The 23789-nt window shown below is 49.8% G+C and overlaps 6 protein-coding genes and 1 non-coding gene across 7 annotated transcripts; 4 read left to right on the top strand and 3 right to left on the bottom strand.

The window, feature by feature from the left end:
• Positions 1–1555: 1555 nt before the first annotated feature.
• BDW47DRAFT_102597 (uncharacterized protein) lies at positions 1556–2117 on the top strand. Its single transcript, XM_024811897.1, has 2 exons — positions 1556–1769; positions 1833–2117. The coding sequence occupies exons 1-2, from the start codon at positions 1568–1570 to the stop codon at positions 1925–1927; spliced, it is 297 nt and encodes a 98-aa protein (XP_024673880.1). The 5' UTR covers positions 1556–1567; the 3' UTR covers positions 1928–2117.
• A 4493-nt stretch (positions 2118–6610) lies between these two features.
• BDW47DRAFT_124194 (uncharacterized protein) lies at positions 6611–8102 on the top strand (the record flags this gene model as incomplete). The annotated part of the gene is made up of 4 exons (XM_024816204.1): positions 6611–6755; positions 6814–6965; positions 7021–7125; positions 7380–8102. The coding sequence occupies 4 exons, from the start codon at positions 6611–6613 to the stop codon at positions 8100–8102; spliced, it is 1125 nt and encodes a 374-aa protein (XP_024673881.1).
• Positions 8103–9308: 1206 nt separating this feature from the next.
• On the bottom strand, positions 9309–11343 carry BDW47DRAFT_102600 (class I SAM-dependent methyltransferase). The gene has a single exon (XM_024811898.1). The coding sequence runs from the start codon at positions 11120–11122 to the stop codon at positions 9929–9931; it is 1194 nt and encodes a 397-aa protein (XP_024673882.1). The 5' UTR covers positions 11123–11343; the 3' UTR covers positions 9309–9928.
• A 4157-nt stretch (positions 11344–15500) lies between these two features.
• BDW47DRAFT_102604 (transmembrane amino acid transporter protein-domain-containing protein) lies at positions 15501–17694 on the bottom strand. Its single transcript, XM_024811899.1, has 9 exons — positions 17250–17694; positions 17186–17199; positions 17062–17134; positions 16675–17006; positions 16261–16619; positions 16010–16207; positions 15918–15945; positions 15747–15862; positions 15501–15651 (listed from the first exon to the last, which is right to left on the bottom strand). Exons 1-9 carry the CDS (start codon positions 17420–17422, stop codon positions 15568–15570), a joined length of 1377 nt encoding a protein of 458 aa, XP_024673883.1. The 5' UTR covers positions 17423–17694; the 3' UTR covers positions 15501–15567.
• A 1426-nt stretch (positions 17695–19120) lies between these two features.
• BDW47DRAFT_116351 (uncharacterized protein) lies at positions 19121–20590 on the top strand (the record flags this gene model as incomplete). The annotated part of the gene is made up of 3 exons (XM_024814915.1): positions 19121–19412; positions 19460–20124; positions 20177–20590. The coding sequence occupies 3 exons, from the start codon at positions 19121–19123 to the stop codon at positions 20588–20590; spliced, it is 1371 nt and encodes a 456-aa protein (XP_024673884.1).
• A 625-nt stretch (positions 20591–21215) lies between these two features.
• Positions 21216–21286, bottom strand: BDW47DRAFT_t54. The gene has a single exon. It is a non-coding gene; the product is annotated as a tRNA-Gly (tRNA).
• Positions 21287–21780: 494 nt separating this feature from the next.
• BDW47DRAFT_116352 (flavin-containing monooxygenase) lies at positions 21781–23693 on the top strand (the record flags this gene model as incomplete). The annotated part of the gene is made up of 2 exons (XM_024814916.1): positions 21781–22396; positions 22453–23693. 2 exons carry the CDS (start codon positions 21781–21783, stop codon positions 23691–23693), a joined length of 1857 nt encoding a protein of 618 aa, XP_024673885.1.
• Positions 23694–23789: the final 96 nt, after the last annotated feature.

A 23789-nucleotide genomic window follows, 5' to 3' on the forward strand; every position in this document is an offset into this window, starting at 1 on the left:
TATGACGGGGGAAAGGCGGCCAGGAGAGGCAGAATAAGACTACTACTAGTCTCACTATAGCGAGTGGAGCCGACAAGGAGCGGATCCTTTCCAATGACATCGGCTTTACCCCCTTGTGTCCTTATTATTTTCCGTTGCCTTTGTGGGTCCATAAACGACGCAATACGGGCGAGACACCTTCGACATTTAAGGTTTAACTCTCGTGGTGGGAAATATAACTCTTGAGGTATTGATGGACGAGGGGAGAGGCATTATAGTAGCTGATTCGCCATTAATCCGAGACAAATGCTGATTTTTAACACCAGTGGATTGATAACATCGAGGTCAATTGCAAGCCTCTCGCTTTTCATTCGACCATGAGAGTGTTGTTTCGCATAAATGCCACGGGCCACCAGAGGGATCGTCAATGAATGACGTCCGGCAGGTCGTAGTCCGGAAAAAATTTGCACCAACGCTGGACCAGTCAGAGGGCGGGAATCACGTGGACGCTGTTGGCGCCTGTTCTCGCAGGACAACACGGCCATCTGGCATTGCGATATACTCCAAATTCAATTTTACGAGATTGTATCCCCACTCTCCCGCCCCATTTCCCCTCTTCAATAACTCACCATGCTAGTGCGTCTTCACGCTGTCGCCCAATTTCAAAAGGTGGGACGAGCACATGAACAGGTGCGGCTCATATCGTGGAGCTTGTGGCCTAAGCGGGAGATGATCCCCTCTCAATGCGATACCTCCGGTCCAATAATCTTTTAGTATTCAGTGGGAAGACGTCGTCACATAGTAATCCCATGATTTCCTTGGATTGATTGAGCAATGCCCGGGCTAATCGACCCGGATAGAGCAAGCGAAAATGGTTGCTAAAGTCACGCTATCGATTTTCATTTGCCACTCCGATGAGCTATCCTCGATGTTCCGGGTACCTGCTCTGGTGGGTATCCAGGATGTAACCCAAGGTGTCTGTTTGACTGAGATTGTTGCGGACCATCGAGACAACCTCGAAGCTTGGTTCAACGGTTGGTTCAACGGATGTTGGTGTACCGGAGATATTACGAAACAGGGGATAGAGTACCCGCATACCTTGATATCGTGCCCCGCAACCTGATAAGGCCGGTGATTACGGACCAGACTTGGCTTGGTTGATTACACTGGATAGGCCTGAGAGGTAGGTCATGTCCTTCCATAACCAAAGGTCTGGAGTGCAGAAACATACATGCTCCTCCTAGTACTTTCGCCATGCCTCCAGCATGACCCTGTTAAAGCTGTATACCTCACACTCTGACTACTACACAACATGAAGAAGCATAGTAACATTGAAATGATCTAATAATGCCAAATATACTGATAGTTGAGCCACCCATGACTTCTACCTAAATGAACCCAGTAAACCTTGAATGAAGCCACTGTAGTCCCCTCTCTCAACTCCCTCTTGCCCACAAACAAACCATACCCAACACAACACCCCTTGCATACCACCCAACCCCAGGAATGCACCACCCCCAGAACCCCCCTCCACTCCCACCTCCACCCCAATTCCGAGGAAGCCACCTACAATGCAAACCAAACCAAGATGGACTCCCGGCCAGGAGCCCGCGCCGTCTTCGCCGGGGCCCTGATCATCGTTCTCGCCATGGCATCTATCGTATACCTGCAGCTGGACCTGACGCAGATCGACCTCTCCGCTTGTGACCTAACACTACCAAGGGAGGAGTCGTGGTCGGTGATGAAGTTGGTGAATAGGGTTTTGGGGGCTTTTGTTGAGGTTAATAGTTGTGAGTTCTATGCACCGATTTGTGTCTGATCTGATGATTCGGCGGCTGATTAGAGAGGAGCAGATATGCATTGCCAGTCTAGAGTCCCGTCGCCGCCGCCGTCGTCTTTCCCAGGGTTCTTTGATGAGTCTCTGGATGGGGTGTGGTCCGAGGCATAGGGTGCTTTTGTGAGGATCTGGATCGGTTGGGTTGCATATCATTGGGACGTTGAGTGCGACGGGTGGATGGGATCTGCATGCACATACGAAGGGTCCTATTACTTCTGGGATATTGAGGTTTGGGGTTTGAATAGTGGCATGTTGCGAGTAGCCAACTTTTGACGTTCAATCACCGGGCTGCAGGCCTAAGCGCTGGTTTGTGTACCAGAACGAAAGCCAGTCACTACGTGATGACTGCTCCTATACTTCCACTGGCTTGACTCGTGGAAGCGCCCCTCGTGAGCACTAAGCACGTGCTATTCGCGTATGTCTTGTTAGCATTACCTCCGTGACCCTATATGGAGTATAGTGTGCTTGTGAACGGCAAGTCTCAACTTGGCCATGGACGACACTGGTCAACCTTCCGCGAGTAAAGACTTTGCGTTGTATTGGCCGTTTGAGTCATATACTTGTTGGAACAACTCCTTGCTCCCAAGGATGTTCCACACCTTTTCGAACGGGCAATTAGCTTTGAGCTTAACCAGCAACGTTGTTAAAATTAGGGCGTTATACACTATCTGAAAAACAGTTGAAGGGTCTTACTAGCCCACCAAAGTTCCAAATATCTGCCTTGAGATTTCAACCACATCCGAGGATAGCCTCTGGTGCAAAGTAATAATCTGGCTGGATAGGATAAAGGCCAGTTTGTCCTCCAACCATTCCCTGATTAGTGGACGGCATGCCGACCTTCGTTGCGAGCCCGAAATCAGCTATGCTGGGGATCATGTCTTTGAATTTCTCTCCATTCAAGAGCACCGAAGTCATTATGACAGCGATGAATTGTCCGACCAGTCTCAGTCATGACCTTGTATTATATAGGTTGTTGTCATTCAATGAAGTTGGTAGGAATGATTTCATTTTCGAAGCCCATGAGGATATTTCCGAGCTCGAGATCTGGCAAGTACATTAGGTATCTATATTCTAGCGCAGGCACGAGATAATAGACTCACCTGCATGGGAGAAGTTGCATTCTGAGTAGAAATAATCAAGGCTAACTAGAAGAAAGTCGGTGTAGACCTTTGCGATGAGCAAAAAAAGCTCGCAATCAACAGAACACCACTGTAAAACCCAAAGAGGCTCTCTCATTGGTTCATATACACTAGACACATGCGCTTTCCTTGGAAACCAGTTATCTCGAAGCTATCCAGACATGTCCGTAGGAACACGTGGCCACGATGCTCTGGGTTTTACTGTTCAATAAGACTTTCAATCATCTTTTCGTGCCGAGCTTCGCCAGAAATATCATTATTAATTATCTCTAGAGTCACTATCTGTTCTGATTGTCATTTGCGTCTTTGAGATTTCAAATTACTTCCTCGGTGGTGAACTTGACGTAGACAAGGAGTCAAATAGCTGGGAGACTGGGTAAGAGGGACTAATCATTGGCCCCCTTCCAACAACTTGTACGATTGATTCATGTGTCTTTTCCGTACCTTCATCTACAGGCAGGCTGCCCAGGTACCTTACCTCAGGCTGGAAGCTGTCGCAATATAAGATAGTACACAAAAGGGTATTCACAGAGCTCAGAAGTGTCTAGATATCTTTTGTAGCCGAGTGGTACTTTGTTTCGACAATACATTTGAGTGAATCTTCTCACTTTGCTCCATCCACCTTATGACTGACGGCGGGTATGACTCCTAGCTTGTTCATAACCACCGCGTACCCTTTGGGTTGTATCAAATTTGGCAACCTTCTCTCCTGTGTTCGCTCCATGACTTGCTAAGACTGATAATCCAACAGATATTTATTGTCACGATTGTGACAGATTACTCCGAGGTTAATGGTTATTACACTTGTTGTATGTATTCTTAAACAAGGAAGTACTATCAGGGATGTCCAGCAGCAATCTAACCACGAGTAATGGTTAACCTAGGAAGACTAGATTAGGTCATACAGGTGTTGTTGTAATACCGTGGAGATGTTGAGGAAGGTACCTGGCACTTTGCTACATGAAGTTAAGTGCGGGTGGGTCTACATGACTGCTAGGAAACTAGTACAGTGTGACCTAGCCTGTTAGACCCACTGCACTTTCTTGTTTCATTCGTTCATGCCCCTCATCATACTGGAAACCCGCAAGCTCCACTATAAACCGGGCAAGGCACACATCATTCCTCAGGTGACAAGCAACCACCTCCCGTGCAGAACGCGGTATATCCTATCTTGTTCCTTAGCCGTTTCCGAAAACCTGTGGAGAATGGCTATAAGATTACAGAGCGACAAGCGGGGTTACGAAAATCTCGCCACATGATCGAGACCCGCAAGGCAGGGATGGGCGTCTTCACCGATCGTCATGTCAACGTGACCCAGCAAGGAAGGACTCTCTATTACCAACCATCACGGATAGAGTAAGAGCCGACTATTAGGATGGTTACCATGACGTCCTACCATACACTGGGCAAGGATAACATCGTTCCTGTTGGGCTTTTACGTCTGGAGGTGCCTTGTTCATGGCGAGCCAAGACATGGAGTGGATGTGTCAACTCGGAAGCGGGCCTTACCAGAAGTTCTTCAATACGTATCTACGAGATGCTCAGAAGGTCGACAACGAGTCTCCGAGACCAGATCACAGAAATCGCTGGGCCCACTTTGCGCTAATGCGCGCTGATGGTCAACTTTACACCAGTCAACAACGGACGGACTTGGCCGTCTTCAGGAGGATTTATGGGGTCTCTCTTTCAATTTCTGAGAAACTTGGTAAGTATCCACAGCTACAGAAATATCTACAGATCTTGAGACGTGGTTAATAACTTCCATGGAATCTTAGTCAAAAGAGCACCCCACGAGACCACTATCATCGAAGTCCTAGAAAGGATAGCAACCAGAAAGGTCACTATGCACAACGAAGTCAGCCACGTAACACCCGATCTCGACGCCAAATTGAGTGGGTTTGCCAAAAATCTGAGGGAGTATCTACCGGAAGTCCATGGATAACCCTACTCTTAGCCTTCAAGCTAAGCTTTCACGGCTCACTTGTTACTTCAAAAAGAAGATCTTTCAAGGTGCCTCGTTTCGCGCTTCATATCGACTCGAAGAAGTTAGTGTAGTCGCCGGCGCCGGAGCTCAAATTCGGCCCACACAATACACAATCATGCGCCCTACAGACGCAGACGCCCGTCTCTACACCTCTTCTTCTTTGAACCGATCGAAACGAGCGTGGCCGACACCCCTTGGGGAGATACTTATACTTATACTCTCTATACCACCAAGAGTCCTCTGCTTATGCCATTGTTATTTGTTGCTAAGAAAATAATTACTCTCAAGTCCGCTACACCAAGACGTTGATCAATGTTTTGGTATAGGGCTTGGACTGACTGATAATCCGAACAATTACTTCAATCCCGAATATTTGGGCACGGTTTCAGGTATCCATGGTATTCATAGCCCTCCTCAGGGGGTTGTAGTAAATATAAAAGCCTCCCGATGTCGCGGTTCTTCTCCGCATCATTGGTTTCTAAGCCTGCATCTGCACCCGCTAAGCTGTTCAAGATCCCCCTAGGCCCCTGGCACTGGCGGTGACCAAACTTTGAGGCGTATTGTTCCCACCTCTTCCACTGACTTACGCCAACGGATTTTTACCGACGAAAGGTGACAACTTCGGGAAATTCACGGAGGATTCCCCAGCTGTCTTCTCGACAGGCGTAGGGCTCACAGACCACTGGCGTATTCGCTCAGCACCATGTCCGAGGAGTTGCCCCTTACGGGCTTACATTTCTACATAATTCCGTAGCAAGTGGCGTGTCTTTTCGTCCCCTAGGAGGAGCTGACTCCTGTGTTACCCGCTAAGGATGTTTAATACTATTACTATTATCACCACCACCATCATCACCATACGTGCAACATTCAGTGAAGCTATATTCACCCCAGGATTATTCACTGGGTTTTTGGCTTGTGCTGTACCAAGAAATGACTAGACAAAAATTATTGTATTGGAAACATGCATTGACAGTGATGCTTATGAGAGTTAATCGTCTAGATAGTACATATATCTGACTCCTATCCCGAAGATGAAAATCCTGATGTTGCTATGATGTTATGTGCTACCTTGCTATCTTTCACTAAGGCAGTTCTTCAGGAAGGCAGCTGAATTAGACACTTCATTCAAGACAAAAAGTTTGTCTTGGTGAAGGACAGATATAAAAATTATAGATCCACATGAGTGGGCTAGAGTTGTAATCACTGGTAGAGTAACTATCATCACCTTATTCCCATTTTCGCCTCACGAAAAGAGTGAATGAGATAGACTTGTATCCCTCATAATCGCTTTATATAAATGACTTCCTCCCACTTCTGTTTCTCTTCCCATATCTTCTCTCTATCATCCTCTTCCTCCTATGCTAACACTTGACACCTATATTTGTTGATCAACCTAAGAATAACTTCATCTCGAGATAGACGCTGTCTATTGAAATAACCCGCTAACCTCTCTCTCCATCTATCTCTTGTTGATTTGTGCTTTCCTTGTTTCTCTTCCAACACGAGGTAAGTTCCGAAGACAAGACCATGTCATCTCGAAGCTCAGGCAAAAATCATCCCCTATGTACTCCTTCCAAAGTCCTGTTGATTGGAATCGTGGTCTTCTCTTTTACTTCGTTCTCGAGGACTGAAAGCTACTAACACAACCAGTCTTTCGAGATGAGCTCCACTATGAAAGGCCCCATTCCGACCACCGTTCTGGATGGAGACTGGGGTATTTATTACAACAAATTGCTCAAAGATGTGGTTGGACTCGTCAATGATTTCTGGGACGGGGAGCCTACGCATCTCACAGGTTATATCCACAGGGCACTAGGTCAGTCCCAACTTGTTCCAAGGTCGAACGTATTATGTCCAGTCTAACACCATAACAGCATTGAAAGATCATAAAAGAGCAGCTTTGCTTGCTTTTGCCGCGCTTGTCATCTTTGCCGATGATGACTGTAGCTGGGTCTTGCAAAAGATACCGTTTTTTCGAACCGAAATTATCGCCAACCTCGAACCCATTGAATGGATTTGGGAGAAGGTCAGCGTCACTGGTTCGTTGATACTTTCAATACCATCACTAACAGAAATTACAGGCGGGCTGTAACACCTATCTTCCTGCTAAGCATCATTATAACAAGCAAAAGAGTGTACATATCTCTACAACTACTACCGAAGGGGGCTGGAACGCGGCTAACAAGGTGTGTATCTTATAATGAGTCAATGATCAAAGTTTGGCTACTGATTACATTACGAGGCCAACCCAAGATTTCTAAATTGGGGATGGGGTCTAGTCGGATCAACGGAAAATACGGTCTCCCCCAAGTCCCCAGCTAGATCAAAGCCCTCAGATGAGGTTGCCAACCCCAAAAAATCGAACCAAACTGGAGAGAAAAGACAGAGAGAAGAGGAAGAAGAAGTGGAGGCTTGGGGAAATTCTAATGACGACGGACAGCCGCCCTGGGGCTCGAGCTCGCCCCTAACCTTAGGACTCGGGGGCGCCTCCGCGTCGCCTTCGCTTCGCCAGCAGACTGGCCCTGAAACAGTGGATGATAGAGGAGAATCGAATGACGATGAATGGAGATCATGGGGTCGGAGCTCGCCCGCGAACTCAGGACTCGGAAGCGCCGTCGCTTCGCCTGAGCCACGCCAGCAGTCCAACGCTGAAACACAGAGCCCTCAGTCTGCGAGTCGACTCGGGCCCACTAACGCATCTCCATTTGCTTGGTGCACGCGGTGCGTCAAGCGTATTGGAAAGGAAGGCCACAAGTCGTGCAACCGATCAAGCTCATATGAGAAGTGTCGGTATTGCCAAGAACTGGGCAAGCTGTGCGTGCCAGTGCCTATTCCCCTGCGGGGAGATGTCACCAACCTTCTCCTTCTTGGTCCCGATCGCCAGCTAGCAGCGGTCGCAGCATTTGCTAGAAAGGCAGATGCCTATCGCGAAGCGATTGGTGACTCCACCGACAAGCAGAAGCTCATTGTGATGCAGTCTTTGAATCGCAACATGTTCCGCCTGGTAAATGCTGTGTGTGCCGCCAGTGGCCAGCCGGTGTTCCCAGACAAGGATGAGGAGGTCTGGCCGGAGGTGCACGGGGGCGTGGTTGACAGAAAGGAGGAAGAGCAGGTTTTCTTAGAGGTGCACGGGGGCATGGTTGACGGAAAGGAGGAGTGGTAGTTTTGGAGATTATCTGTGGCCTGAGATGTCGCTTTTCTTATTTCGAGTTATCACGTTGCGTGACTAGTGGAAGTCGTCCCCCTTATTGCTTTGCTTTTTTTATTTTTTTATTTTTTTCTTGTTCTAAGCAGACGAAATTGATATCGTATCACTCTATTTGAGAATACGCGTAGGATGATACAAACAAACTTCATTAAAATTCTTCAACATTGGAACTCATCAGCGATATCACCAAGGACTACCCATAGATCCTGAGTATGAACGGGGATAGACAAGCGCGGTCCTAGTGTAAGTCCAAAGTATACTCTCCATCCCCGGCATCTTCCTGTACTCTTGAACATCAAACGCTCCCAAGATACGATCAATTCTCCCTTTTCGTCCCCGACGGTGTTGCTCGTCGGGTGTTCCTACTGGGCGCTAGATGATTCCGTGAAGGCCGAAGCCTGTGGTTGGAAGGGGTGGGAAGAGCCATAGAGGCGTAGTTGTGTGGTTGCTTGGTAGCAGATATGAAGCAGTGCTAGTTTGATAAAAAAAAGTACCATATACTCCACCTGGCCCTATCACTCACAAAACCTTTAGCTAAACAATACTCAAGTTACTCTAGTCAGATGAACGTATTTGGATCCATCCGTGTGATGGATGAAAATCTCCTGTAAACCACTCTTATATCCCGGAGTTAGACCGGAAATAACAGTTCTGGACATGTCGGTGTTAAGGCTTGTCAACTGATTCAATGTTATATTAAAAGAGTAGGTACTCCTAAGACTCTCTAATTTTACCCAACTTAGTTCTCTATTTTTGAACTATGCCCCTGATTGACATGTTTACCAAATTATGATGCAGTTTCCCTTACAGGCTTACAACAATCAGCCCCCCAACATGATACTCCGACACCAGTGCGCGACACTAGACGGGCCCCAGCGCCACCTTATAGATACCGATAATTGTAGAGTTTGAAAATATTTTAACAAGATATTTAACAATATGTAATTATAATCTATATATACTTCTATCCGGACATCCCACTTCACTCCAAGAGGGTATCCACGACCGAACAGACCAACGTCAACAAGAAAAAAGAGAAATCAAGGGCAAACCCATGCAAACGACAAACACCGGCTAAAACCAACCACAAAAAACACTCGGAAAATCGGACTATTAACAGGTTCTGTACGGCCACGCAGTGGTCGTGAGAATGCGAGGGACGGGGGGGGGGGGGACCCCCAGCCAACATAGTCCATTATGTTGAGGACTATGTTGGTGAAGGTCTTTATTATCTGGGATCGAGGGCGTAAAAGCATCGAATGAATCGATTAGTGGATCAATCAATCACATGCGAACGGGTCGTCTCGAGTCATGCAATGTCGGAGGGTAGAAGGGTATGCTTTGCGTCAGCATTCCTGTCATGACCGGGTCGGTATCTAGCGGAAGACAAGGATGCGATGAGATGGAAGTCACTTTTGTCGCGGGAAAACGCTTAACCGGCAGATGTGTGGGCTTGTTGCATGTAGAGCCGTCTTGCCAGCTGCAAATCTCCCACGGAATCTATCTCCTGGCCAGGCCTCTTTCCACACGAATGTTTTCCTCATTTTTTTTGCCTTTTTTTAGTCTTTATTATTATTATTATTTTTCTTTGTTGTCTTCCAAGTGGGTCCAATGACGGAAAACGGCATCGATAAGCGTTCGGACTTCGGATCATTCCATACCGACATGGCCGATCGGAGTGCCAAGATACCTGACGTAATTGTGCCTTATTGTCCCGTCGAGTGGAAACATCTCATCACCAATCCTATTTTCTCTCCACAGCTGCCCGGTGAAGAAGGACCTTACTGGAGAGGCTTCTCCGCAATGATGCGGTAACTGGTGGTGACGAGTCGCATGGTATCCATCTTGACAAAGGCCTCACCGTCCAGACACAGCCGGTTGATCAGGGTCTTGAAGTGACGCGGCAGCATGTGGGCCTTGACAAGCGCGAGGATGACCTGTCGCATGGATCGGAAGTAGAGATCGACCTTCTCGATGAGCGGTGTCTGCAGACCGCCCACGCTGGCGTTGTCCGACTTGGTCACCACGAAGCCCGCGTCCGTCAGGGCCTTCTCGAGACTGGCGGGTGTCGGGGTGCCCACCGCGCCGATGAGCGGCTTGACGCGTCGCATCAGCTCCGCATGCTCCGGGTTGGACTGGTCGTACTCCGGGAAGCTGACCCAGTCGAGGAGGGAGATCTTGGCGCCGGGCTTGACGACGCGGTGGATCTCCTTGAAGAGCGTGGTGTGATCGCGGCAGAGACTGAGGGCCTGGATCTGGTAGAAGGCGTCGAAGGTGTCATCCTCGAAGGGCAGCGGCAGGCTGTTGAAGTCCTGCACGATGAATCGGTTGTCCTTGAAGCCGATCTTCTGGTTGTAACTGTTGGCCTGCTCGATCTGATTCGGGTCGATATTGAGTCCCGTGACCTGTGCGCCCGCGAATTGCGTCATGTGCGCGGCGACCCGTCCGCGGCCGCAACCCAAATCCAACACCTTGTCGCCCGGGGCCAACCCGATGTCGTTGGCAATGGACTCCTCGTACAGCAGCTGGTTCTCCAGCACGGTGGCCTTCTTGCTCATGAATGGGGGGATATACATCTTCTCCACATCACCCAGCGCACACAGGTGGTTCAACACCCCGTAGTATGACTTCAGGCAGTCCCCAACCTTGGCCTGATAATTGGGTCCCAATGCCTCGACCATTTGCCGCTCATCCGACCAGTCCAGATTGTAGATGACGTAGGACGCCATGAAATCATCCACCTCCTTCGGGGTCAGGTTTTGCAGATGCCGGAACGCCGCCCAGAACGTCTTCCACCGCTTGGGGGAGGCTGAGTTGTTCAGATCTGGACGCCCGTTCACCACGCGGTTGTTGTTGCTGGCCAGCTTCTGCTTCTCGTTGAGGACCGCGTCCACCGAGCTGTCGCTTTCCGAGCTGCGTCCCGACTGGCGCGAGGCGAACACCTGGTGACTCTCCATTTGCTGTGTTTCCATCATGGTGCGATCCGATCGAGTCTAGTATGGGAGAATTATAATAGAATATATATTGAATCGGGCGTTTGCAGGAGGAGAGGGAGGACGGAAGTATGAGACGGAGTTTTGGGAGGAGGATGTCAAAGAGTTCGTTTGAAGTATAATAGGATAGTATCCTAGCTAGACAGAGCAAAGCCACGAAGAAAATAAAATAAAATAAAAAAGCTATTGTACTATTGGGAGAATCATGCCAGTTTATAATCACCTTGTTGCGGAGCGGGGCTACTTTGTATTTATATAAGCCTTTGCGAACGAGAAAACTTTTTATTTTTTATTTTTATTTTTATTTTCGCGTTCAAATAATAATAATTGAATTATTATTATTATTGTTTTCTACCAACGTCTCCGGTGCCGAACGGGGGATCCTAATAACAAATGATTTGCCATGCGACCTGCCATGGGGAGTTTAGTGACGGCCACAGTGGGTTCACCGGATTGTTTGTCACCAGATCTGGCAAGGGTCGGAAGGGTCGGATGTAGCCCCCAGCACGCTTCAAAGGCCCAAAAAGGTCGAGGACAGACGGCAGAGCAATCCGGAGTGTTGTCACTGTCGAGTCTGTAGACTATGTGATCCTGTAGCATGTGCCGTGCAGTCAACCTCCTCACAGGAGCATGCCTCCCCTGCTAGTATAGTAGCTATAGTTCCACGGCTAGTCTACCACACCGTATCAAACACAGACCTCTTGTTTCCCCTCTTGATCGCCGGAGAGGGGGTTCCCCTCCCTTGTCGTCCGTTTTCCGGGTTGTTGATCCGGTTTATTGACAGAGGGGTGACTTATAGAGCCAAGCTGTACGATGTACTGAAGCAACTACTACAGTAGGCCAGTCCTGATCTAGGGGGTCCGACGACCTCATTCTATACACAATAGTATACAGTATGGGATCATCAGTCGGTGGATAAGTACTGCCATTGCTCGATATGAATAGCAATTTACTCAGGTCACATCATCGTACAGGATGGGGTCAAAGGTGGTGCTTGATCTTCTCACTAAGGATCTCCAAGTGGAGCTGGCAAGCTGCTAGCCCGTAGTGAAAACTATCATTGCCCTATAGGGACATCATTCCTCGGGTCGGGTTCGGGACAAAGTTGTTCTCTGTCTTTTAATTAACGATTTTTCTTTCTCTCCTCTAATCCTTGGTCTTACTCTCCATAGTTAATGGTGTCCATTACCAACCGGATTTCCGTGAAGCTGAGCGGCTCCGACGGCGCGACTCAACCCAATGTGGTAACTCTCCCCGCGGATGTCATGGTACGATTTCTAATCCCGATGTTAACCACCGGGCATATCTGGCGTCCGTATTTCCGCCGACCAAAGTTTCGTCCAAAATCTGACACTTTTGGATAACCAATGAGCCTAGATGGTTTGTCGGGAGGTGGCTGGATTTATCATCCGTGCTCAATCTTGCCCATACTATGAAGAAGTGTGAATGGACAAAGACGGAGTAAATTCCATGCGACGTCATCCGCCCAAGATGTGCGGTTTTCCAGCGGCCGCCGTGGACGATCGCGATATCATTACCGCATCCAGAGCCCGTGCGGATGATCGAGGGAAAAATTTTCTCGTTGTCATTACTGCTTCCAGGATAGATTATCCCCCCCTAATATACAAATCCTGGTCAGCCACGTCATCTCCTCAAGAACTATCACCTTTTTACCAAACAACTGGCGTGGGGTTCTTTCTTCCCTGACTCCGTCTCCTCTTCCCTTCGGGGGTATTCAGGCTTGTCTGACTCACATACCGCGATGGGGCCCGCCGCTCACGAGTCGATGCGATGGACGGCCCCACTTTTAACTCGACTTGTCTTAACTTTATTTTTTTCGTGCCTTTACCCGTCAATTTCCCTTCTTGGAATTGAAGGGAATAAAACATAAAATAACAAGACGGTGCACGTGATTTGTATGGTCTATAATGTATTGCTTCCTATGGACTGTCGTCTTCCCAACGTCGGGAACCCCATCATTGCCAAAACCGCCAGGTTGTCTGATAGTTGAGATCAAACAAGGTAGTGCCAGATGCCCAGATAAGCTTATTTTAAGCCAGCCACCGTTGGATCTCGAAAAAGCTGCGTCTACCACACAGGATTGAGAATTCTGGATCCACCCGGTTTAGGCAGCAAGGTCACCATCCCGGGGGGTCAAGACAGCGGCGCGGTGGCGATGCTCGATCGTCTCCAATCACAGTGGCGGATCTGGTGGCTGTCGCAGGGGCTGGCTTAATAGGGGAGGGATCCGGTCGATGAGGTACCGGTACTTCTTATTTGCGTGAGGATGTGGGCGATGACGATGTATCTCGTAGAGCAGTAGGTACTCACCGACTGGGGATTGGTCGTGTGGTGTCAGACAGGCGAAGCAGGTGTGGATATCCTTATCGAGGTGGTGTAAACTGTAAGCAACGTCTGACCATCCCATTCCATCTGTCCGATGGGGTTCCCTGTTCTTCTGGCTCTTCTGGCTCCTGTCATCGTGAGGTATTGGCACAAGCTAGGACAATCACTTGACGCGTGGGTTCATGTAATTTCCATCAGAGGGGCCACTTCATTGGATCGCATGTCCCACTTGGTTGCTCAACTGTTTGTTTGTGGTGGAGGGCGGGCGGCTCCAATTCCCGAAGAGATCTTGGAATGGAGATCATCGTACAGGTCATCTGTCCAATTGCATGACGTATCTAGCGAGTAGACCTTGGAGAATGGATCCTAGCGGGGTGGCCGTTGTATTGGAACCTAGTGCGATGGTTCCAGTCTGTTTGCTAGAATATGAAGGACTGATGTTCCAGTTTGCAAGTATGCCCTATGATCGTCTCGACTGGGATCATTGCCGGGAAGGTCGGTTCATGCTTTGGACTGGCGAATATCATCTGGCGCAGTGGCGACTTATTTCTCCGCAATTGGGCTGCTCATGTGACTGGTTTTCTGGTGTTTCTCTTCCTTGTTTATGATCCTTCTTTCTTCCTTTATTAAATACCTGTGTTCTATTCAATCGATGGTCGTTTTATCTCGCTTTTGGAATAATTTCGCAGGGATGGTACATCAACCACAAGATAAGATGTTCAATTAAACTTCTTTATACTGGTACGATCTCTGTGGTACTAGTGATCAGCGTTTGTCACAAGAGGAGACTCGGGCTCATACGTGATTGCCGTCTGCTAACATACAATGCATGATCTAGATCTAGCTCTTAACATGTCTGTCGCTCACTACTCATACCCGCGATTCAAATATGATAAGATTATCAACCCACTAGAACGGTACTGCCTATCCTCTCCCGAAGATGCTACGGATACGCTACCACGAATCCTTTCTCTGCGAGTCTGGTCGAATCGCAGGTACCTTTCCTCGCAAAGCGCAACAATCCTCGCTCAGTGAACAACCGCGTTATATATACACTGCGTGGGTATAGTCAATGTGATATAATAGCTGGATGGATGGGTCTAGAATGCCTGGTTTTCTATAGTCTCTGGATCAGGCACATCTCGCACGAAGTATCCTCAGCTGACAGACAGTCAACATTGGGTCGCTCATCCTTGGAGAAAGATGCTGTACATTATGAACCCACCCACTTGGTAGCGGTCCACGGCCTTTCGTCGAGTCAAATGGTTTTTTATATACTTACCTCGTGGGAGGAAGTTAATCGTTTTGGTAATATATCCATTTAGCATGCCTGTTATGCTAGGATTGTCATTATGTGTCATGTAATACGCAGCATCTAGGTGAGCCTACAGCCTTTCTCGTGGTGTCTCTTGACGAAGATTTACAAATAAGTTCGAACCCGGATGTGTAATCATGATAGAAAAATTTGAACAGATGCAGAGATGCAGTTTGGACTGTCTGGACTGTAGCTTTTTTACACATACTTGTATATGCCTGAATACAACATAGCTCATAGATATGCAACCGTAAACCCTAGAAATAACCAACAAAGCCCTACCGGATTAACCAACTACTAGTCGTCATACTAACAGCCCTCCACCGGCTCAAGCCGTCGACCCTCACTAAACAGATAGGTATGTACAATTGCCCGATCTTAAGCATATCATCACCAAGAAATACAGTCACCCAGCCCAGTCCAGCCCAGTCCAGACACCCCAACGTAACACAAGCAAGACAGTACAGCCTCCTCCTTCATAACCGCAGCCAATAGAATTCCACAAACATGCAAGATGTCGGATCGATCGCGAGAATCCACTTCTGAATGTTGGACCAATACTCTTTTGAACCAGACGACGCGTCCACCCGTGGGTTGGTTAAGGTTATCTGATTAGATCTAGTGCTCTTGTTTGCCTACTTGGGTAGTTACTTGTAGAAGGATCGGGCGAGGAAGTAGATCAAGATGAAGGAGGAAATGATATAATCAACAAGGGGATATATGTAGTCTATTATTCTATGATACAAGCGAACGCTGCAAGCAAAGATTAGGCGTTATTCGCGCAGGAGAAACTGCTCTTTGAGGCGTCGTTGTGAATTGCAACGCCTGATACCCAGAGACCGCAGACGCACTGTGTTATCGTTGTTAGTAATGTGTTTTTCTTATTCTTTCATTTCCAACTGGAGAAGAAAAGGGAAAGGAAGAGGAAGGAAGGAAGGAACGTACTATAGTCGTGCCGATCCCAATGAGCAGGACATTGGCGATAGTGAGGAGAATCCTCTTCGGGGAAGTAAAAAGTTGCCCCCAGGTCATGTAGAGACCGAAGATACCACTGAGACCGACTGTGCTTTGTAAGTTTCATGATCAGATTGGGAGGGGGTATAGTGAGTGACTTACACGAGAACCAGCTCGCAAAGAGTGCGCTCTATTAACGAAAGTTGGTCAGTTAGCGGAATTCGCTATAGTCAGAAGGAGCAAGGAAGACGAACGATCAAACTCAGCAGATTGTTGAATACGGGAATCGCTTCTGCGATGATCCACGAGATAATCCAGAACGTCAGCGCCAGCGCGATCCACGATCCTGTCGCGCGCAAACTCCGCTGGTGCATCAGGTCTGTGCCGCGGAAGAGGCGCACGTAGACGTTTTTGATAGCCACGTGGCCGTTGATCACACCGGCTATGACGATCTGTGTCTGTCAGTACTGTTCTTCATGACCCCGAGGAAGTCTCTGAGACATACAGTAGGAATGGCGATTCCATAAGCGACCTTCTGCAGGATAGGTCCCGTAGAGCCCAGCGCCGGCGACGCCACACCCTGTCCGGCATACCGGTAGATGACGGCCGCGGCGATCGTATAGAAGACGATTTCAAACCCCTGTAGCATGGCCAGGGACTTGGGGAAGTCGCGGGGGTCTTTCATCTCGGCGATGAAGCCGAAGAAGGCGGCGTGACCGCAGTAGGCGAAGACGATGTTGGTCACTGCTGTGAAGGCGTTGACAAAGCTCGTTGCTTTGGTGATTTCCATTTGGCCGTCGCCGGGGTGCTCGACGCCCACGCCGACCATTGTGATGACGACGGACACGAAGATACTTAGGAAGGCTGGGCGAGGGTCAGTATGAGTGAACATTATTGGTGGAGGCAACGGGGGACGTACAAACGACAGCGAAGGTGGAGACATTCTTCATGGTTCGGGGAAGGGAACACAGGAAGGACAGGATCAAGCCCACAACGCCAAATACCAGGGAACAGGTGCCATGGTTCGTGAGGGTGTTCATCATGACGGTAAAGGTGAGGATGTGGCTGGCTGTCGCAAAGAGGAAAAAGATCAGCTGGGCCACCCCGAAGATCTCGCGACCCCACGGCCCGAGCATGACATCTGCGGCATCGGCCATGCTGTGAATCGACGGGTAGCGCTGCCTGAACTGGCCGATAACGTAGCCGGAGTAGGTGGAGATGATCCCTAGGCCGACGATCAGGATGATGCCACTGGTGGCGTTAGCGGTGGACACTAGAACGGGAGGATCAGGATCGATCAACATACGGGACGAGGCCTATAGATGCCAGGGTTGCTGGGATGGACAAGACACCCAGGGACACTGTTTCAGCAATCATCACTTGTTCATGTTAGTCCATATTTTTGGTAGAATCAGGGGCCAATGCCATACGCATTCCGCTTTGCCTATATCACTGTCAGTCAAGCCCACGCATCTCCATCTGTGTCAAACATACCACCAGCTTAGCGTCTTATAATGTACCTCCGCTGTCTCCTCCGACCCGAACGGGTCATATGCAGTAGGAGGAAGATCCTGTTTCTCCATCATATCCGGTTCCCACGCCTCCAAGTCCAGCCTCGGAGCAGACTCCTCGCGCCCAACATCTTTGAATGTGATATCTGCCGTCATCGTATCAACCGCAGCTTCGAATATCTATATGGAATCGACAACAAGACACGCGGAAAGGTGAGAAAAGGAAAAGACTTTTCCAATTACCCCTGCGGAGACACATCTGTCACAGTGGCCATAGCTGAACTGCTGCTGAACCCCATTTGTGTCGTCGTTCCATTCAACGAAACGCGAATCCAGCGAATCAGAGGTCCGGGATGGGTCCGGTTTGGGTTTCGCCTCCTCCTGACGCCGATGTCGGTCGGACCCACCCCGCAAAACTCTGTCGGTATCGGCCCGATTTTTATGATGCCTATTCAGATGAGTCAGCTGTACAGTAATGACTAGTGGACTAGTGGATGGAATTCTGGCTTTCCTCGTGGTGCTACTGTGGGCTTTATACTGATAAACATGTTGTCCTATATGGTTGAACCATTCATGAGGGAATACTCAGTATGTATATAGGATTTTAGGTACTTTGAAGACAACTCCCGCCTTGCATGATGGGACGAGAACTTAAACACTTCTGTTGATTGCAGCTTCAGCATAGGGAAAGTAGGACGCACCATCCCAAAAGCTCCGTTGGACATATCAGTCAGTCCATATTGCTATAGCCGGAAAATATCTGGAACTTGACAAAGACAGCATAGTGGAAAGTTCATGACAAGAGAATAAGCAGGTCTAATCACCCCATCTATGCAGAGTATTTCAGATCAATCTATTCACTTGACTGTCTCAACTGTAAATGGAAAATGTGATCTATACGGTGAAGGATTCTACACGACACACGTGATCCCCCGCGGACCCACAGATGCGGGTATTCCCAGATAGGAAATCCACCTCATCACCGACTGCTATATTGCCTCGTTTTCCACAACGACAACCTTGACATTAGAATCTCTCCTCCCACACATCAGTCTGTGGTCAAAATGTCGAAGAAAAAGTCGCAGCAAAAACAGGCCCAGGATGGGAATTCCCCCCGGCCCCAGGCCGGGAAGAAGCCGGTCGATCCCCTGCGACAGCTCAGGAACAATATCCGCTCGGTTGTTCGAGACATGTACAATGGGCAGAATTATGTCGATAAAGAACAAATCCATGCCAAATTCTTGGAAAAAAATGTTGATCAGGGTGATTTTATCACCACTATCATAGACGAGTAAGTTGCACCCCTTGTTACATCTCGAACATGTCTAAGAATCAGCTATGCGGCGATTTTGGAAGCGCGGAGAGAAAAGAAGCTCAAAAAGATTGAGGCGAACGATCAAGATACGCAGGTTCAGGTGAGGATATATAGACTTTGTAATGATGTTCAATGCTAACCCATGTTGAAGCCTCAAGCCCAGCCTACACAGCCTACACAGCCTGTTCTAGCTACGCATGTTCAACCTACGCAGGCTCTACCTGCACAGCCTGCTCTACCTACGGAGCAGGCTATACCTACGGAGCAGGCTCTATCTGCGCAGGCCCCAGCAAAAAAATCTCGATCGGCAAAAAAAGCTCGTCCGGCAAAAGAAGCCCGTCTTCCATTTCAGATGCTTCCGCCTGATATCGCGGTGCTTGAAGAGCAGCTTGCGAAAGAACGGTCGGACAATGCCATTCTTCAAGGTATCTCCCGCCCTTCGGCATTGTCCCAAGATAGGTCTGACAGATCCAGATTTCAAGGAGTACCTAGGCGCCAACCAAGACAAGGAGGATGGAGAGTCCCAGTCATCCACGGCCATGCCTTCGCTAGATGATCAGTTGCACCTCCTGAATCTCGACGGGAAAGATGACTGGGCCAGCATTGGCGGTCAGCTTCCAGACACCGTAGAAAACGCGGTTCTGCTATCCCCAGCTGCAGAGAGACTGGGTCATACCCTGCCATCGCAATTTGCCCTGCTCGGCCATTCCCAGTTAGGACAGTCGACTGCGTACGACCCACGAGTCATGCTCAATACCAACGTCCCTTTTTCTGCGTTTATCTGCGGTCTGCAAGGAAGTGGAAAGTCGCACACGACGTCCTGCATGATTGGTAGGCATCAACCCTCAGCATGTATGAACCATTATTGACGAGGCCAGAAAACTGTTCCATTCCCATGCCAGCGCTGGGCTCGCTCAAGAAGCCATTGTCCACCCTGGTTCTGCACTACAATGAATACAGTTCCAATGTCAGCTCCCAACCCAGCGAGGCCGCATTCCTGTCGTCGGTGCTCCCAGAGTACGCCGCCCAGAAGTCCGTCCCCGTCAGTGTGCTCGTTCCGCCTTCAAACTACCACAACCTCGCCAAGATGTACGAGCAGATACCGAATGTGCAGGTTCGTCCCTTTCGACTGCAACCGCGTCATCTGAACATTAGCATGATGCTGTCCCTCATGTCCATGGGAAAGAGCGACTCGACGCCCCTGTACATGGCACAGGTGACGCGCATCCTTCGCGAGATGGCAGTCGAGAGCGGTGGCTCGTTCAATTACTTCGACTTCCGGCTCCGCCTCGGAACTCTGCGTCTAGACCGCGCCCAGACTCCATTCCTCGAGCAGCGGCTGGACCTACTAGACTCATACCTAAACTTGACAGGCGAGAATACGGGCGATTACTTCGTAGACGGGGGAGTCACCATTCTCGATCTATCATGTCCTTTCATGGACCAGTCGACCACGTGCATCCTATTCCGCGTGGCAATCGACTTGTTCCTGCACGCGCACCCCTCCCGAGGAAAAATGATCGTCGCAGACGAAGCTCACAAAGTACCCTCCCCTCATACTCCTCCCCAATTGAACCATCACTCACAATAGACAGTACATGACCGACTCACCCGCAGCGAAAGAACTCACAGAAACTTTCCTCAACATAATCCGCCAACAGCGCCACCTCGGCGTCCGCACCATCATCTCCACCCAGGAACCCACCATCTCACCACGTCTGATCGACCTCTGCTCCATCACTATCATCCACCGCTTCTCCAGCCCAGAATGGTGGAAGACAATCCAGCAGCATGTCCCAGTCGTGAATGGCAACCGCGACGCCGGCCCAGACGATGGTCTTTACCATATTGCCAGTCTGCGCACGGGCGAGGCGCTCGTCTTCGCGCCGTCGGCGTATCTGCTTGACGAGGGTCTTGCACTCGCGGATACAAAGCATGGGACGTTCAGAATGCGTGTGCGCAGGAGGATCACCTGGGATGGGGGGCGCACTATTGTGCATGTTCGTTGATAGAGGTAAGGGTGGGTTCGTGGTTGATGATTATGATTGGTCGCGCGGTTGGACCACACGGATATGGCTGAAGTTGGTATGGCATGAAAATACTAGAAGATCATAGGCAGGGATTGGAATGCACACAGGACTGAGTCAATTAACTATCTATCTCGTTAGGTAGTTATTCATTTAACTAATGTGAAGTATCTAGTGTGCATGGTCCCCGATACCAGGTGAGATTTTGTTCAAATGTGTCTATGTAAGGAACAATATGTGTCAAGCTACCATATCTAAACTATCTTCTACAATCCCAAACCAGTCACTCTTATGTCCTCTTCTCGTGTATCCATTTGAAAACACAAAGTACCATGAGTCTTGGCAAGTAATCCTTGGTGCAAAAAAAGAACGAAACTACCACTTGACTATAAAGATTTCATGACACTTTGCTGAGGGAGTGTGTGGGGAAGGGGAGGGGAGATTGGAATAGGACGGTTTACAGGAAGAAGATATAGAGGACATGTAACTGCTGACAAGAACATGATTAAACAATCATTAATAAAATGACTGGATCGATTGAAGAAATCCAAGTGCATGGAAGGGTTCGGGATGTGTCAAAAAGAAAATAAAAAAAAGATAAGAATAGTGCATCATCCGTGAATCGAACACGGGCCTCATCGATGGCAACGATGAATTCTACCACTAGACCAATGATGCTTCTATATTTTCTTGCATCTTTATTTTGCTTATTAGCGACTCTCTATTATATCATGCCAATAGTCTGACAACACCAATCCTATACAGCCAACATACTCGTCAATTCTATCATCAGCCAGATGTCACAATGATAAGGAATACGGAGTACGGGGTATCTTCCTAGTATCCCTGCTCAGAAACCCTGGTCTTCGGGCAGATCCGAGTTAGCTTCGAGATACCCCGCATTAGGGGCACCCATTGGATATCCCCTTGACTAAAGGATCCTGGAAGAAAACAAGCACATAATTCAAGAAGTTAATAATTCTGTTGAACAGATGCATATAGAATGAAAAGATGCAGCTTGTCAGGGCTGTCAGCAGCCGCAGAACACGTCACGCACGCAGCTGGGGAACTGGTTGATCCTTACCCCGCATCCCATATCCACTTGTTGTCCACTCCTCATTTACTCCCTTCCCTCCCACTTTCTTCACAATTCCTCACTTCTACACAGTAACATGGCTACAGAATCCAGAAACCGCGTTGAGCCTGGCTCCGTCAACATCCCCGTGGGGAAATTCCCCCCCTCCAGCACATCCACCTCCGTCAACGCCGAGCAGGTAGCCACGGAGATCATCGACAAGCTGAACACGGCCCTCTCCCAGAAGGACTACAACAGCATCTCCAGTCTCTTCCTCGACGATGGTTTCTGGCGAGACCATCTCTGTCTCTCGTGGGACTTCCGCACCGTCAAAGGAAGCGAGAACGTCGCCAAGTTCCTGGCGGACCATCCCAGTCCGATCAAGCTCGAACTAGACCACTCGTCGCCGTTTCGGGCGCCCCATGTCGGGCCCATTGATGCCTTTGGGGACGTCACCGGGATTGAGTTTTTCGTGTCTGTCACCACTGCCGTTGGCTCCGGCTGGGGCGTTGTCCGGCTCGCTGAGACGGATGGGTGGAAGATCTTCACCTGCTTCACGTCGCTCCGGGAGCTCACTGGCGCAGAGGCGAAAATCAACGACCGACGACCAGTCGGCGTGCAGCACGGCGAGCAGACGGGCCGCAAGAACTGGCAGGACCGGCGCACAGCCGACATCAACTTCGAAAACAAGGAGCCGGCTGTCGTCATCATCGGTTGGTTCCTTCTTCCTATGTATCTCAGTCAGCAAAGAGTCACTAACACTACACAGGAGCCGGCCAATCCGGCCTAACAGCCGCCGCCAGACTGAAAATGCTCGACGTGGACACTTTAATCGTCGACCGAGAGGACGCCATCGGCGACAACTGGCGCAGGCGCTACCACCAGCTGGTCCTCCACGACCCAGTCTGGTTCGACCACATGCCGTACGTGCCGTTCCCGCCAAACTGGCCCATCTTCACGCCCAAGGACAAACTCGCCGAGTTCTTCGAATGCTACGCCAAGCTACTCGAGCTGAACGTGTGGACGCGCACGGAGCTCAAGTCCTCGTCCTACGACGACGCAACCCGCACCTGGACGCTCACCCTGCAGCGCCATCGCCCAGACGGCAGCGTTGAAACGCGCACGCTCCACCCCCGCCACGTCATCCAGGCCACCGGCCACTCAGGCAAGAAGAACCTTCCCTCCATCAAAGGCATGGACACTTTCCAGGGTGGCCGCATCTGCCACAGCTCGGACTTTCCCGGCGCCGATGCGAACGGCACAGGCCGGCACGCGGTGGTGGTCGGATCGTGCAACTCGGCGCACGACATCGCGCAGGACTACACGGAGAAAGGCTGGACGGTGACGATGGTGCAGCGCAGTTCCACCTGCGTGGTGACCTCGTCGTCCATCACGAACATTTCGCTGAAGGGCCTGTACGACGGGAGTGCGCCGCCTACCGACGAAGCAGACTGTTACCTGTGGAGCATTCCGTCGGAGATGTTCAAAGCGCAGCAGGCGAAGATCGCGGCCGCGACGGTGCAGAACGACGCGGCTGTGCTGGACGGCTTGGCACGCGCCGGGTTCCGCGTCGACCGCGGCCCGGATGACTCGGGCCTCCTGATGAAGTACCTCCAGCGCGGCGGTGGGTACTACATTGATGTCGGGGCGAGCCGGCTCATTGCAGAGGGGAAGATCGCCGTGCGACAGGGGCAGGAGATCGCGGAGATTCTGCCTAACGGACTGCGGCTGGCGGATGGGAGCGAGCTGCGGGCGGACGAGATCGTCCTCGCGACGGGGTACCAGAACATGCGCACGCAGGCGCGGGAGATGTTCGGCGATGAGGTCGCGGATCGAGTTGACAGCGTGTGGGGGTTTAACGCCGAGGGCGAGGTGCGCACGATGTGGCAGCGGAGCGGACACCCTGGATTCTGGTTCATGGGTGGGAATCTGGCGCTGTGTCGGTATTACTCGCTGTTGCTGGGACTGCAGATCGCGGCAGTGGAGAAGGGGATCCACGCTGGTATTTGATATCTTCTTTCTTCCTTTCCTCCAATTAGATATATCAGAAAATGATAGAATACAAATTATCGTATGTTCGAGAATCAATGAATAAAATAGATAAAA

This window comes from Aspergillus candidus (genome assembly GCF_002847045.1).
Source record: "Aspergillus candidus strain CBS 102.13 unplaced genomic scaffold BDW47scaffold_11, whole genome shotgun sequence".
NCBI classification, from domain to species: Eukaryota; Fungi; Ascomycota; class Eurotiomycetes; order Eurotiales; family Aspergillaceae; genus Aspergillus; species Aspergillus candidus.

Bases quoted from the DNA above. Each gene is read 5' to 3' on its own strand.
- BDW47DRAFT_102600 (XM_024811898.1), bottom strand. From the start codon at position 11,122: ATGATGGAAACACAGCAAATGGAGAGTCACCAGGTGTTCGCCTCGCGC.
- BDW47DRAFT_102597 (XM_024811897.1), top strand. From the start codon at position 1,568: ATGGACTCCCGGCCAGGAGCCCGCGCCGTCTTCGCCGGGGCCCTGATC. The intron at 1,770-1,832 runs GTGAGTTCTATG...AGAGAGGAGCAG, and splicing joins TTTTGTTGAGGTTAATAGTT to ATATGCATTGCCAGTCTAGA.
- BDW47DRAFT_102604 (XM_024811899.1), bottom strand. From the start codon at position 17,422: ATGACGGCAGATATCACATTCAAAGATGTTGGGCGCGAGGAGTCTGCT. The intron at 16,208-16,260 runs GTATGTCTCAGA...TGACAGACACAG, and splicing joins ATGGAATCGCCATTCCTACT to ATCGTCATAGCCGGTGTGAT. The intron at 15,652-15,746 runs GTACGTTCCTTC...ACGATAACACAG, and splicing joins TTGGGATCGGCACGACTATA to TGCGTCTGCGGTCTCTGGGT.